The sequence below is a fragment of the Anomalospiza imberbis genome, chromosome 3 (assembly GCF_031753505.1).
Source record: "Anomalospiza imberbis isolate Cuckoo-Finch-1a 21T00152 chromosome 3, ASM3175350v1, whole genome shotgun sequence".
NCBI lineage: Eukaryota > Metazoa > Chordata > Aves > Passeriformes > Viduidae > Anomalospiza > Anomalospiza imberbis.
This window is the reverse complement of record NC_089683.1, coordinates 4397588-4414366: the sequence shown is the minus strand read 5'-3', so window position 1 is coordinate 4414366 and position 16779 is coordinate 4397588. Positions and strand designations below refer to the sequence as shown.

General features: G+C 40.7%; 1 protein-coding gene across 4 annotated transcripts in view; it reads right to left on the bottom strand.

The window, feature by feature from the left end:
• The window catches only part of PKHD1 (PKHD1 ciliary IPT domain containing fibrocystin/polyductin), a 238029-nt gene that overhangs the window by 53264 nt on the left and 167986 nt on the right, over window positions 1-16779 (bottom strand). For 3 of the 4 annotated variants that reach the window (XM_068183212.1, XM_068183209.1, XM_068183210.1), the window contains exons 58-59: window positions 15961-16123; window positions 13840-14000 (exon numbers count right to left, since the gene is read on the bottom strand). In XM_068183212.1, coding sequence (XP_068039313.1) covers window positions 13840-14000; window positions 15961-16123 — 324 coding nt within the window. Of the gene's footprint in view, window positions 1-12370; window positions 12667-13839; window positions 14001-15960; window positions 16124-16779 lie in introns of those variants that run through there. The other variant, XM_068183211.1, reaches the window with a different exon arrangement.

Sequence of the window (16779 nt, the reverse complement as noted above, 5' to 3'; positions counted from 1 at the left end):
CACTTTAAATTCATTAAGCTAAAATGTTCTATTAAGTCATTGTCCTGAGAGCACTATGGTTGAAACTGTGATGGTTGGTTGTGCACTTCCTGCTGATTTTTGATGTGCATGTCATAGAATCCTAGAACCCTGGAATGCTTGGGATTAGAAAGGACATTGAACATCATCTCATTCCACCCCCTGCCATGGGCAGGGATACCTTCCACTATCCCAGGTTGCTTCAATTCCCATCCAGCCTGGCCTTGGACAATTCCAGGGATACAGGGGCAGCCACAACTTGTCTGGGCAACCTGTGCCAGGGCCTCACCACCCCCATGGCTAAAGAACATTACCCAGATACCACCTACACCAGAGCCGTGTCCAACCTGGCCTTGAATGTTTCCAGGATTGAAGAAGCCACCACCTCTCTGGACAAACTGTTGCCAGTGTTTCACTACCCTCATTGTAAAAACTTCTCCCTTATATCTAATCTAAGTTGACCACCTTCTAATTTAAAACCATCAACCCATGTCCTTTTGCAGCAGCACCTGCTAAAATTATCTGCTCCTACTTTTCTTAAAAGCTCAATTTAAGTACCAAAAGGCCAAAATAAGGTCTCCCCACTGCCTTCTCTTTTATACAAACATGTGGTAGCGCACAGCCCTGAGCCATCTCCAGAGCAATTACATTTCGGGCCAAATGAGTCAAAATTGCTTGCTTCTTAGTGTGATCACGAAAGCCGTCAAACCAGACAAAGACAGTCAAAATTTAAAAGCACGAAGAGGAGAGCAAGGCAAGCTAAGGTCACAGAGGCAACATCTAAGTGCTTGCCTGATTTAGTAATGCCACACGAACACTAATAATTCACAGTTTGTAATTTTTCCCAGTGGTTCATAAGGGACTCAAACTAGTTTGGAATCACACCATAACAGATGCCACATAGACATTTCTGTAGTTCCTGATAGTGAAATGTCAAGAGTTATTACAAAGTAATGAGTGGAAGGAAAAATAAGAATTATCCTCATTTCACAGGATAAACAAGCGACTTCCTTACTGTGAGGGTGATGAGGCCCTGGGACAGGTTTCCCAGAGAAGCTGTGACTGCCCCATCCCTGGAAGTGTCCAAGGCCAGGTTGGACAGGGCTTGGAAAAGCCTGGGCTAGTGGAAGGTGTCCCTGCCCATGGCGGGGGGTGGAAAGAGCTGATCTTAAAAGTCCCTTCCAACCCAAACCATTCTATGGTTCCATTCACTATCTGAAACCTCTCCTCAAAATTCAGTTGCTCAGACACCTTCAGCAGTGCTGCTCTTTTGTGTGACAGTGACACAGCTCCTGGTTCAGAGATGCCTCCGGTCCTGCCAGCCTGGAACACGGATGGACAAGTGAGAGACTGCTTGGAAGAGGCCATGTCAACATTGCCAAGGTGTGATGGTCCCCACAAGAGCCTGTCTTTCAGTTATACTTTTACATCCCTGACATCAAAGAACAGGGTAATAATTCCGCCTGCTTTTCTCTCAGCTCTTTTATAGCACTGATCCGGCATGGAAAAGAAAAAGATGCTTTATCTGAAACATCCACGAAAGAAATCCTGTGTTTCTGATGAACCTGACTTCCTCAATTTCCTGTTTGCTGCACAGCTGTCTGCATTGGATGTCTCTCAGGGACATTTTTTTGGACATATTTGTGTACCTCAGTTGGAAGCCAGGTTCCTTGAACATAAGGGTCTATAATCTTTTTTAAAAAAATTAAAAATCGCAGTGAAAACAGAAAGAATGAAAAGAAAACAAACCAATAAAGAATCTATCCTGTCATAACATTTGAGGTTCTGGTATTTGCTGGCCTTGGAGTAGGTTCAAGATAAATGAAGGAAATGTGTATTTCATTAAATGCTAATATTTGGAAGATAAGAGGAAAAAATGATGAAATGCTCCCAAGAACAGTTGTGAGGGCAGTGCCTGTGTGTGTATAACACAAATGTTTGCATACACACAAACAGACCATCATGTTTTGCTCTGAATCAGAGCAGGGCTATGTAAGAAGAATTACAGTGAAAGGTAAAAAAAATACCTATTTTCCCAGGTCACTGCTCTTCATATTCATGACAAGGGATTTTGTACTTCGCATTCTCCATCTCTTTCAGAACTGCAATTAAAACCTTCCACAAAGTGTTTTTTGGGTTTTGTTTTGTTTGTTTGTTTGGTTTTGGTTTTGTTTTTGTTTTCTCCAAGTGAAACTTGATCTTATAAATAGTTATTGAGTCACACATAGGCACAAACAAAAAAAATCTCAATCCTGCACAAGCTAAACTGTGCTAGGTGCTTTAATAATACAGCTGGTGAACCAACACCCAGCCAGCTTTTTCCCAGTGGATGCCTTGTTGCTGGTTAAACTTTGAGGTCTCTTCTCCATTCCACCCAGAGGACTCTGTGTAATCCCTTGGCTCCTGCCCAACCCAGTCTGTAAAGTCAGGACACAACACGTGTTTGCCTCCTGGGGACACAGCCTTGGGCAGCAACAAGGGTCACCAAGTGCCCAGAATTCTTTTGTTAATTAGCAGATGCAATGCAAGGGAACTACAATGTGGGATTTGAGGCTCGAAATACTCAGAAGAGCATTTGATATCTGCGGTTCAAACAGTTTAGCTGAGCAGGAATTGAAATTTTCACAAAAGATAGACAAGGCTTAGATCTTTCAAAGAACATGAGAAAATAATGAGTCTAAGCAATTTTTTTTTCATAAATAGTTCTGGACACAGTTTTTCACTAGGACTGTGGATACAAAGTAATTCACTGACCACAGAGTTGTTTCCCTGATAACCCTCAACCTCTACTGCAAGGCCATAGGTTCTAAAGTTTAGAGATTTGTTTTTAACACAAACCAAAAGAAAGCTTCATTTTGTTCATTGCAGCTGAACCATTTCTGAACAAACTTTCAGACAAAATCTTTCCCCAGGCATAAATCTATCAGGGAAGAAGAAAGGCATCTAGTGTAGCAAGTAACATTAAAGTACAGAGTATAAAATGAAATATAAAAGTAGAAGCAAGTCAAAAAAAGATCAAGTAATATGAAGGAATGTTACAGTATCGGCTGTCAAACTGCGACTGCATGAAATCAGTGGTACTCTTGGATCAAAGCCATTGATCCATGGCAACCTCCTTGCAGGTGGACAACACCTGCCAAAGAACTGATTAAATGCCTTGGTCTAGGTTTCAGGTAAGGCCAAACAGCAGCAAGACAATTTGGTTACTGTTTGGGAAGTCTGTGGAGGTTTGGCTTTGGAAAAGACCTCTGAGATCAAGTGCAACTGTAAATGTAAATCCCTCTAAACCGTATCCCTCAGTGCCACATCAACACGTCTTTCAATGCCACAGCAGAGGAGAATCAGGAGGTAAAGAACAACTCCATGCCAGGTGAAGCCAGTGCTACACTACACAGCTGTGGCTGGATTCCCAGCCCTGAACCAGCATACAAAAGCTTTTTTCTTTAGCTGAAGTACAAAACTGGAGTTTCTCTCCAGAGAACATTTCTTGGTAGCCAAAGGACTCCAAACGGATAACCCCCTTTGGGGGACAGAGACGCTCACTCATAGAGTTTTTCTTCCAAGACCCAAACTTTTTTAAACCTGTAGGAATCTATTACCTTGAGGACTTATCACCCTATTACTTTTGTTTAAAGTTGAAAATGTGTTTAAAAGGACTGGGAGGGAAATAACATACATATATATCTGCATATACACTGCATGATTACATAAATCTCATGCTTGAAGAAACCCAACTTAAAAAAAAGAGATAGAAACATGGTATATAAATACCAATAAATTGACTGTTAGCCAGATTTCCTGATATGTTCTGCAAAACTCAGGAATGTGATCCACTGGGTGCCAATCCAGTAGATCTCTGCGGTGTTCATTCAAAAATGTGACCCCCACAGGCTGCCCAACACCCTCTAAAATGGGTGAGAAAGCTGCTTTTCCATCCACAGGCCTTGATCAGTCCCACAAAGAGGAAAAGAGGAAAAGAGAGAGCTATCCCTTGGTGTTTGTGCCTGCTTCTCTTTCAAATGGAATTAATGGTGGTTTAATGGGGTATGAAAGGATGTTTTACTGGAAACAATGAGGAACAATTGTCTAGCTCACGTTTCATTTCACAGGTCATTATTGCATTAAGAAGTAAATCGACCAAGTCCGGTAAATAACAGTCTGTGTTTTGCCCAAAGCTTCAAACCAACAATCTTAGCAGTCACCAACTAATATCTTTGTCATTTTTAACCCTTGCAGGGATCTGCTGGGGGCTAAACAATTATAGTCTTCAACCACCCCTAGCAGGTAAGCATTATTCATTTTATTTCTCATCCCTTCTTCCTGCAAACCCCACGAGGCTGGGGTTTTTTTTTGGTTTTTTTGGGTTTTTTTTTTTTTTGTTTTGTTTTGTTTTTTGTTTTTTTTTTTTTTGCATGGTTGTTTTGTTTATTAGCCAACCTAGCCAACTGTGTGTCTGGTGGCCTTGAAAAACAACACATATTTTAGTGACTGCCACAGGCATCTTTAAACAGGCTGCTTCCTCTGCAAAATTAATTGTTGCAAAATGCGGTGCTTCCCCTGTAAACCTCTGCAAACTCCCACTCAGCAGTTTGGTCGGATTATAGATATGTCTCTAAGATCTAAAGGAAATAATACAGTTATGCTTGCAGAATGAAATACACATTTCTTTTTTCTTTTTTTTTTTTTTTTTTTTTTTTTTTTTTAATTGCATAAGCACAACCATCTTGCCTCCTTAAAGGTAACAGCCAGCAAGTCTGGAGAGGGTGTTCCATGTAGATGCTGTCCTTGGTTCCATCGCCGCCTCACTGGAGCAGCTCACTTCTCCACTTCCTCTGTTTCTCCTGACACATTCTGGCTTGACTTTTACTATCAGCAGCTTCTGCAGCAGCTGCACCAAAGGCAGCATGGGCAGCAGATCAAGGGCAATGACTCTGCCCCTTTGGCCCGCTGAGGTGAGACCTCACCTGCAGAGTTGCTTCCAGCCCTGGATTTCCATTTTCTATGGGACTCATCTCTACACTTAAATATTGCACACCATTTCAGGCTCACTGGCATTCCACAAGAACAGGCAGATTAAATGACCAGGACCAAGCACATGGGTTGAGAGAGAATCCCTTTCCTCCCCAGTGGTCACTCTTTGTCTTCATCAGAAGCATTTAGAAAGTCCTAATTACCAAACCTTCCTCCAACAACATTCTGGCCTTTGGACCCATATATCGCTGTCAGACCTCGAAGATTCCTGCAGGCCATGAATATCCTTTCAGATTTTTTAAAAATATGTGTTGAAAGGGCCATTTGAAGTTATATGACCCATCCTCCACCTGCTCAGGACAAGATCGGCTCTATCTGATTATATAAGGATGTTACCACTGATGGGGACTCTGCAACACACTCAGGCAAGCTATGCCCATGTTTCTCTGTCTTTATTCCAACATTTCCTCCCAACACATAAAATTATCCTGATGATACTTCAGACTATTATTTCTGATTCCACAGAATCTGAGAGCAATTTATTTCTCTCCAATCCCCAGCAGTCTCATGTTTTTGAAGGCTGTTCCTAAACTTCTCTTCCTCTTTTTCTCAAGACCAAGCCACTCAGCTTTTCCAGCCATTTCTGATATCTCCTGTTTTCCACATGCCTAATAATTCTTTTGACTTTATCTGTCAGGTTCTTAAATAAATCCATGAGTGTTGGGTCCATCAATTATTCAGGTTTCATGAACCACCAATGTTTTATGAATCACAGTTTAAGAAACATTACACTGAAAGACAAGCCTCATCATGTCAATGATAAAGAAACTTTTGCTTGTGTTGCAGACAACATTTATATACAGAAAAGGAGAAAGATGGGCTTGAAATCCGTAACTAGAATCCTAAATGAAGGTGACATGGTGTTTTGGGGGTACTGAGCCCCCAGGAAGGTAAACAGGCTCTCTGAGATCTCACAAACTCTAAAAACAGTGACATTTTCTATAATAGCTCCTTAAATACAGGAGTTGAGTTTGGAAAACTAGAAACCTGCTTTTTTATCCTCAGGGATTAAGGCTAAAAGGAGAAGCCAAGAATTTCTGATAGCAAGAGAAGGCACAAACTATTTGTTGGCACATCTTCAAAAAGGATTGCTATCCTAAGGGGCAAGGTTATCTCCCATTGTCAGGGACCTGACTTCATAATCAGTTTTTCCAAAATTCATTTGGATAATCATTTCCAATAGATATGTACACATATTTTACATTTTATGCAGCTGAACACCAGTGCATGATTGTTTGAAAGAACCTGATGAATTTAGAAAAGAAGCAGAAAGGGTAGCACAAAAAGCTAAACTCCATTTACAGCAAAATGGTTGGGTTTCCCCAAGGTTTTTTTGGCTTCATCAGGAGAAAAGAATTTGATACCCTTGTTTAATGAGAACAAGGAAGTAGGGTTTGATAGGCTTATGCAATTTTACATATGCAGATATATAATCTGTGTGTGTATATACATCGGTCTATGCTGATCAAATGGAAAATGAACAATGCCATTCATCTCACATATCCTGGATTCAGAATTAAGGAAAAAGCAACCCTGAAAAAGGAAAATAGCTGTTTATTAGAGTCTGAAATGCAGGTGACTGTGAGGGAAAACAATTTGTAATATTTCAAAATGGACATGTGTCATGGCCACCTCAGCCCCAATGGTGACCTTGTTGCTACATCCCCAACTCTGCCCAGTTCCTCTCTGATTTACCAAAAGAAATCATGTAGAGGAGTGGTTTTCATTGGCAGAGCTGTCCCCTAACGAAGTCTCATGGTGGCACCCAGATCATAGAATCACAGACTGGCTTGTGCTAGAAGACACCAAGAAGTTCATCTTGTTCCCCCCACCTGCCATGGGTGGGGACACCTTCCACTACCCCAGGTTGCTCCAAGCCCTGCCCAAATTTGCCTTGGACAATTCCAGGGATGGGGAAGCCACAACCTCTCTGGGTAACTTGTGCCAGGGCCTCACTGCCTTCACAGAGATTTTCTTCCACACCTATAATCTAAACCTAACCTCTGTCAGTTTAAAGCCATTCTTTGCTCTATCTTCTTTCCCAACTAGTGGATTCCCCACCCACAGAATTGTCCCTCACTCTGCTGTACTGAAGTTGGCAGACCTGATTCTTTAATTCAGTCTGTTCCACCATCTCACATCTCACCCTGATGAGCCACCACATCAACATCAAAGATATAAAAATTACTTAATTTCCCTTTGGATTATTCTAAATTTTGTTCTCCCATGAGCATTACAAAAATCCTCCCAACTTTATTCTCTGCTTTGGTCTCAACTTAATTAAAGTCTGCTGAAATCTTTACCAGAGATGTGTTTTCAGGAAAATAAAGAATTACAAGCATTTTCTGATCATATTAGATTTGGTTTTTTATGAATGAATAGCTTGGTAAGAGCTCTTTTAATGTCCTCCATTGCTACTTCTAACCCATTTTGCATGGGCCATTTATTGCAGAAAAAGCAAATTTCTATATGTGAACGGCAACAACAGAAAAGCTCCAGAGGAAAACAATGCTGATATTGCATTGTTTCATTCCTTGCAGATCTACCAAACCTGCATTTTCTTCTCAGACCTCTTTAATTACTGACTACAACTATGCATAGCTAGTGTGGCTAATCATATTCCTGGGAATATTAAATATTTATGGTTCAACATTTTCACCCAGCTTTAGCCCTAACTTATACTGCCAGCCTGTGTCTCAAAATTCTACGCTTTCCCAACTATTACTTGAGATTTTTATTCAATAATTAAAATTACCAGAAGAAAGAAAATTGTACAAAAATCTTCGACCCATAGCCCGAGTTACTGAGGACTGTTTTTATCTACATCTGATATTTTATCATATTTCTGATGAACTTAGCAAACTTCTGCATATTCATTTATGACTTTTAACTTCAATGTTACAATTCAAAGAGTTTTTGACAATAGCTTTTTATAAAACTGAGTGTCGAATGTCTGCATAACTTGCTTCAGAACAGCATTTACATATTAAACTTTTTCTTCTTTATGATTTAGAAAATGTACTGATTACCTCTAGAGAGCAAGCAAGACTACCAAGCAATTTTACAGCTTTAGATTTGCCTAGATTGAAAATTACATAGGAAAATATAATCTCAATGATTTGCTGGTCAGATAAAAAGTTTAGTTGTTCACAACACACTGATCCTCTCACCAACAGATTAACACTAAAGTTCAGTCAATAAAAAGTGGGGGGTTTTTTTAAGAATAATTGAAAAAAAAAAACAAATAAAACCTCACAACTATAATTTTTGTTGGTTTGTTTCTAATTGTAGCCAGAATTTAAATGTTCAGTAATGTCCAAAATATAGTACAGGAATTTTTTTTAGTTAAAAGTTCTATGTAAAATGTACTTTGGGCTTATTCTAGTCAATGCAACCATAAAGTTCCACCTGCCCTAACAGGGTGGGGTGTTTTTAAATTCAGAGTCTGGTTGTCAAGGTTCTGGAAGAATAATTTTTAATTCATTGACTGACCTTGGGCCAGTCACAAATTCTCTCCTCTTCCTGGAAAACTAGTGTCAAAATAAATGTGCATCCCACAAAAGTATTACAGACCTAAATTTCACTGATTCTTCTACTGTATCGAAAGAACTTACAAGGAGTTGTCAGGTTATAAAATAGAAAAAAAATTCAATTATTCACACAAAATGCAAGGAGCACATGTTTATAACAGAAAGGAAAAGTGCATGAATATACATCAGATAGCCCAGGGCTTCATCATCCCCCAGTAAATCAGAATCAGAGAGGACTGAAGGAAGGACACAAAGTTGGTGAAAAGGATGGAGAACCTCTCCTATGGGAAAAGGCTGAAGGATTAGGCATGTTCTCACTGGAGGAGACAAGGTTCAGGAGAGAATCCTGTCACAATATTCCAGTACTTACAGGGAAGCTACAAGGAGGATGAGGTTCTTCCTTCTCAAGGAAACACATGGGGGAGACAGTGGGCTACAGGTACTGCTTGCACCAGGAAAGGTCTCATCTCAGTATAAGAAATAAGTTTGTTTCACAGTGATAGCAGTCACTGGGTGTTGTAGTGGTCCCATCCCTTCAAGTGTGCAAGGTCAGATCAGACAGGGCTTGCAGCAAGATGGGATGGTGGAAGGTGTCCATGCCCATGGCAGGGGGATGGAACAAGGTGATCTTGAAGGTCCCTTCCAAGACAAACCATTCTGTGATTCTATGATTTATTGGAACAGCCTCCCCAGGGACATGGTGGAGTCTTCATCACATCCTCATTCTGAGGTTTTCAAATGCAATTGGACAGGGTGTCAGATAATGTTCCTTTCCCACAGAAGGGTGGACCAGATGAGCTTTTGAGTCCACTTCCAACCTGAGCTGCTTTATGATTTTATGATTATTCAGTTCAAATCGCCTTAAATTATATCTAGAATGTATCTGTCAGCAGGAAGTAAACATAAGTCTGCAGGCTCAACAATAGTACTTGAAAGACTTGGTTTCATCTCTCCATTTCTGTGTATTACCCATGTAATGAGTTGAGCTCTCTTTTTCTCAGTGGAGGGGACATTAGTAAACTCTAGTGGAAGTTGTCCCTGCCCATGACACGAGATGGAATCAGATGACCTTTGAGGTCTTTTCCAACCCAAACCATTCCAAAATTTTGTGACGTTGCTGGAGACAACAGAAGTGGGGACAGCTGGATCTTCCACCAGTTTCAGGTCCTCAGCTACATTTCCACCAAGGGAAGACAGTGAACTTCAATGGCTCTGGGAGTCATACCAGATTACAGATGTGAAGAACTGTGATAACGGTCCTATGAACACTGCAAAAAGCCAGCAACTGGCTGATCCTTCTCAAGGATGGTTGTATCAGCTGTCCTTCGTGGAGTTGGGGTTTTAACCTGGACAGAGGAATCAGCTGAATACATAAACTACTCACTTATCATTAATTCCCCAGCAAGACACTCCTGTTTATAGCTAATTCTGCTGTACAGCTTATGATTCTGATATTTCCTGTATCATGGAACCATTTAGTGCTCCAGGCCTGGCCCCAAGCTCTTTTGCAAGAGGCTTGCTCTACACATGAGTTTTAGGAGAAAAACATTTTGTCATCCAAAAATGGCAGCTCAAAGAGATTTAAATAATTACAAATTCATGTTAAACTCATTAAATTGTTTTGGATAATTCAAAAAATGGTACTTTGAAAGTTCCTCATAAATTATTTAGGGAGGAGGGTGTTGGAAAACATTTAATTTTAAGCTTTTGCAACATTATATTTAAAAGACAAAAAAAAAAGACTGAAAAGGACTCTCATATTAAAAAGTAATTATGCATTGTTGGACTCAAATCCACTTTTGTTGTTACTCCTTTTTTCTTGCAGTATAAATAATACTAGCAACAAAAATCTTGGATCTGTTCCCTCCTGTTTTGTTTTTTTTTTTTCTGAATTTATGTGGTTTATCCAGAAAACTAAAACTTCATTTTGAAGTGAACAATTCTGCTTCTTCAGAGAGTCACAATAAAAAGCTTGGTCTATGAGCAAAGAGAAAACTCAGTGGGTAAAAGCTCAGGAAAACAAATTGGGGGAAAAGGGGGTATAGAAATAATAAATTTCATAAATTCTATATCAATTACATCTGTAATAAAAGTCATTATGTGAATCCAGGAACATCAGTATAATTCTGAATGATCCCTTGTGCCCCAGTTATGGCTCTCACAACCTCTTCCCAGTGATATTCCTTATTCTGATAAAACATCTCCATGGCCTCTTTGTCCCTGAAGTCTACTGAGTGTTTTGGTTTGCTCCCCACAGAGTAATCAGAGTATCTGAAAATGGCTGAGGGACAGTAATTTCAATCTGATTGGCCAAACTGGAAGCTTGAAGTGAACATAAATATTTATGTTTATCACAGGATCATACAGTCACAGACTGGTTTGGGTTGGAAGGAATCTTAAAGATCATCCCGTTCCAATGCCCCTTCCAAGCCATTCTATGATTTTATAATTCTGTGACAGCATCACCATCTTCACAGGCCTTGAAGCATTGTCACACCAAAGGGGAATCTGTCCCTACAGAATCATTAAGGCTGGAAAAGACCTCCAAGGTCATCAAGCCCATGATGAATGAATGAATGCCACCATGCCCACTAAACCATATTACAAAGGGCCACATCTTGGTTTTCTTAATGATTCCAGGGATGGTGGCCTCACCCCTGTCCTGGGAAGTCTGTTTTAATGGCTGACCACCCTTTCTGGAAAGACATTTTTCATAATAGCCAACCTGAATTTTCCCTGGTGCAACTTGAAGGTATTTCCCTCTGATCTATCACTAATTTCCTGGGAGAAGAGGCCAATCCTTCTTTTCAGGGAGTTGTAGAGAGTCCCCCTGAGCCTTCTTTTCTCCAGATGAAGGAACCTCAGCTCTCACAGCTGCTCCTCATGGGACTTATATTCCAGACCCTTCCCCAGCTCCTTTCCCTTCTCTGGACACACTCCAGCCCCTCAACATCTTTCTTGCAGTGAAGAGCTCAAAACTGAACATGGGACTTGAGGTTTGGCTTCATCAGTGCCCAGCACAGGGGGGATGATAATTTCTCAGGTCCTGCTGGCAGGAGATCAGGGGGAGTAGGAAAGTTGAGCTTTTTTTCCAATTTGTCTATCCTGGGAGCCTGCATTGCACTGTGAAAAATACTCAGTGCTACAACTTTCCAGAAAGAGAAGGAGAGAAGGGAAGAAGACAACCACAAATTCACCTTATCATCAAGTTGTGCCTTTCCTAATGTTAACCTCAAGACAAAAGGAACCATAGGTCAGAATGAGAAATGCAGAGGAATTTAACACACATTTGTGAAAGGAAGGGGGAAAAATCCCCATTCAGATTTGGGCAGCAAAAAGAAAACACAGCAATTTTGTCATAGCTTCAGAGGCAGGCAAGTTTATCATATGCTGTTACCTTCATTTCACAAGAAGATAAACCTGGAGTAAAGGTTGTACACTCAGTGAACTTTAGATGGTGGGGATTCCTCTTATACCTATGACTGTGTGTGCTAGGATGTGCTAAAAATGGTGGGAATCTGAATAAAATCCAGGTTTTGTATGCAAATATATTCATTAATATGCAGGTGCTAAGTGGTAATAGTACCAGAGCATTAGTGCTTGGATGTGATTCATAATTAGGGTGGAAAAGGTACAATAAAAATCAGTGTTTGCATCTAGACAACACATAAATCAACCCTGTAAGCAGCCAGCTAGAGCAGGATCCTTAGAGGAAAACCCTTACACATTTTGTTTAAAGATTAAAGTTCTTCCTGTGTTTAATCAGTTTTAGAGTGTGAAGGAAAACAGGATTAATTACAGTCCCTCCCATCAGTCTCCCATACCAGCAGAGTTACAAACGATGCATCTCTACAGCAAAATGGCCACCATCAGCAGCAGGCACAGGGAATGCTAATTTTAATTAAAGAGTTTATTTGGAATCAGAGAGCTGAGTTTTAATCAGGATGAGAATGGAGCCTTGCTGTGGGAGCCTTCAGAAAGTGGTTACTGAGCAGAATGGGCCTTTTTTTAAACAGAGAGGGTTCATCAAATTTCTGGAGTGGGTTTTCAGCTTGATTATCTCCACAGTGGGATGTGGATGAAAATCCTTGCGGGGCCAGTTATTGGTATTATTTTGCAGTTTTATGGTGCTTTTATGGCATGTGCCCCTCAATTCTCTCAGAGAACTTTGCAAGGGGCAGGTAGAACCACCAATCATGGAAGGTTTGGGTTGGAAGGGACTTTAAAGATCATCTTGTCCCACCCCCTGCCATGGTCAGGGACACTTTTCACTATCCCAGGTTGCTCCAAGCCCTGTCCAACCTGACCTTAGACACTTCCAGCAATGGGGCAGCCACAGCTTCTCTGTGAAATCTGTTCCAGGGCCTCAGCACCCTCACAGGGAAGAATTTCTTTCTACCATCTGATAATAGCGAGTCAGATCCTAAAGGGGCTAAGGATTAAATGATACTGTAATGTGGGTTCTCTGCTTGTTTTTTCTACCTCTGTCGAGGTCAGGATTGAAGGCATTTGAGATGGTATTTCATGCTCAGGTGTTTATTATTTCTTATCAATGTTACAGCCTCACAGCCATGAGTTCTGCAGTCTTTCATTAGCAAGGCACAAAATGGCCAACTATCTCTTGTTACAAGGTCTTTTAAGACTAAACTATCCAATTAAGAAATGACACCTGGATTATTTTCCCTTTTAACCCAATAACTTATCTCTCAAAGCCCACAATCTGGACTTTTCTGTCCAATTACAAAACATCATCCAAACCCATGAAGAAGAAGGAAGAAGAAGATGAAGAAGTATAACCTGCCTCTGCCCTAAAACCTCCATCTTGCTTCATATTTATTTCTATATTCTAAAACCCCACACTCTAAGTTTTCTACCCTGTGATATTACACACTTCTAACCAACTACACACCTGTAATCCCAGTGCTATTAATCAATTTTGGAAATCTTCTCCACAGCCTCAGGTCAAATGCAGTGCTGTCTTGCGAGTCTGTGCCTTTCAGCACAGAAAGTTTAAAATTCTCAGCATCCAGGATTCCAACACTGCAAGAAGGCAGAGTGGCACTGGTGGGCACAGAGCTGCACACTGAGTCACCCCAGACTCATTCTACAGCACAATTCACTACGTCCTGCCTGAAAAGGAATCACACAGATTTGGACTACCATGACTTCAACCTCAGTTGCAGATCTCAGTGAAAGTCACATCTCATGGCCCAAATTTCTGCATGACTCTGCAAACATTACCATCATCACAGGCACTTACCAGCTTCTGAGTAGAATTGTGTCCATTCAAATTCTGACTTGGGGAAAACAGAGACAGGTGGCTCCAGATGCAGGACACCTCCATCCAAATCCTTGAAAAGGGCTTTCCTTGAGCCTTTGCATCTCTTTTCAGGGAGCATGGTGTCTTTAGAGGTTTGTACACTGGTAAGTAGGAAAGGTAACATTATTAGTGGCTTGGAACAGCCAGAAAAGCCTATAAATTTCTGTGTAAGCCATTAACTACTGGCTGCCACAGAGGAAGGTACCTGTAACAGGACAGGTGTGTGGAGAGGAACTCATCTCACTGAGACAAATATAAGAGTTGAGATTAATAATTTCCTAAACAAGGGTCTATATTGACTATAAAAGGAGGTCAGTGTGTTTAAATAACATGCCTAATTTTTGGAACATCAACATGCAGTGAGCTGAATTGCTTTAAATTGCAGATTGACTAAAGGTTCAACACAGCTTAAAGGAACTGGTGAACTGAGCATCTCACACCCATGGCAGAATTCAATACGATAAAAAGACTCGAACTCCAGAAAAGTCCGTGGGGACATTTTCAGATTGCTACATGGATTCACATTAAAGCTGGAAGAAAATGCAGAATTTTTTGGTCTCAGGCTGAGAAAACCTGATTGTTGGTACCTTGAATGGGGCGAACTGGTATAGGCAGAGATTTGCAGTAAGGGCAGAGGAACAAAAAGGCCAATTCCCCAGTCAACCAAGCTCAAAAGAGGCAGAGAACAAAAACTCCTCTGATCCTGACAGTTCAGTTCTTGACCATCTCTCAGCAGATCCAGCATTTCTTCTGGTTAGGTCTACCAGCAGGACAAGCAAAGTTCTTAATGGATTTGCTATATTCTCTGATGTTTCTATTTCCTTTCTTGCTCCAAGGCAATGCTCATCTTCTCCTTGACAGGACATATCCATCAAGATATCCCTTCAGGATGGTGAAGCAGAACAATGCAGCCACATCCTGGATCATGCTCAGCAGCTGCAAAGGTGGATTAAATAAATGCATGCAGATACTGCATGAGGAGCACTGGGAGATGTAACCACCCTCAGAGGCTCAGCAGCCTCCCAAGGAAGCATTCAGTAATCCATGTGCATTCCTCACATTTGAAAACCACCAGCTCTTGCAGTGGACCGGGTATTCAGCAGCTCACTACCCGCAGAATATTGTGGGATGGATACAAGAGTGAAACATAATGGGAGCTGACAAGCTGGACAGGGCTCAGAAATCTACACGCAAACTAATGCCCAGAGCAAAAAGCAAAAATATAGAATAAAATAAGAAATTCTGGCAGAAGGCTGGAGGGGCTCTAAACATAGCAGTGCGGGACACCTCCAATTATTTTTGACTGGCAAGTGGAGTCCATGCTGGAATTTTTTTTTTTTGCTACTTCAAGGCTTTCCTGACATAGCTTCTGCATCATGTTCAGTGACTGCAATAAATAAATAGGCATGTGGTTTCCACTGGATGTGGTATGTCTAAACCACTGCAACCAGCAGTGACTTAAGGTTACAGATGAAGTTCTCCCCTCCCTCCTCAACACTCACAGATGATATTCTCCCTGGGCAGGAACAGTTCTGGCAATCATTTGACATCTCACAGCCTGCCTGGTACTGATCAACATTTCTGATGTGATCTCGCAGGCACAAATCAAGCCACGCTTCCCCAACCAAAAGGACATTCCCTGTCTCAGGGTTTTTTCCCTGGAGGTCCTGACATTTTCTGAAGCCTGAGGCTGAGAAGTCAGAGATGCTCAGGATAGGGTTTAAGAAATGGGATATGTGAGGCTTGTTTTACTACACAAATGTCAGGAAAAGAAGAAATCCAAGAGGATTCATCCGGAGATGCACCTTGATGGAAGTCAAAACTCAAATTATAAAAGATTACCCTAAACTAAATTTGGTGGTGTTTCTCCATTTCTTTTTTTTTTTTTCTCCTGTATTTGAGTTTTTCTGTGCATGTTTGTTTGATGTCAGAGCTTGTTCATTTTTGTCAGACAGGAGCAGTACAAAAGCAGGTATGAGGGGAGGATAGTTCCAAAGCTGTAGGTGTTTGAGGGTTTGTTTTTTTTTTTTTTGGAAAAAAGTTCAGAATGAAGCATTTTACCTCGTTGGATGAAAGTAGAACTTGTCCTTCTCACTGACATGTAACATTCTTGATGTCTCTGCTGTGATGAGAGGCATGATGCCTAAATGATCAGCATTTGACATGATACAGACATCCCTGTCTTCACTGTAGCAGCTCTGTGTAAAACCAGTAAAGGTGACTTCTGCCAAGGATTTAGAGAAGATCAAGCAAGGAAAAGTGGTTAAAAGAGTGCCATAACTAGAGACAAGAAAGTTGTTTTTTCATGTGATGGCTCCCATGTTAACATTCCCCCATATATATATATATATATCTGTGCAAATTATTTTTAAATCAGACTAATAGCATTGTTCATAGATCTTCATGTGGCTTTAGAATACTCTGTAGCTAAGTTACACCCTCAGTTGATACAAACCAATTCATGCCATAGGAAATGAAATCAAAGAAATAGTAACTGAGAAAGAAAACAAAAAGCAAGAGTATTTAATACATTTTCATTTGAATAAGTAAGAACCAGTTAAATAACAACCTGCCTTGGATGGTTTTTCTACTTGCCAGAGATTAATATAAGACAAGCAGGGTGTGATGACACATACTTGGCTCTGGCACTCAACTCTTGTGCAGCTCCAAAATCCATACTGTGCCATGAATTTTTTGTGAGATTCTGCGCAAGTCTATGTGTCTTTCTCTATCTCTCTTACTCCTCAGTAAAAAGGTGATAATGAATTTTCTTGCAAAAGTAAGTAGCAGTGAGGAATAAAGACATAAAAAGCAGTGAGGTATTTAGATCCCACCATTGCAACCAGCTATCAGGGTTCTGCTATATTCAAATACTGCTCT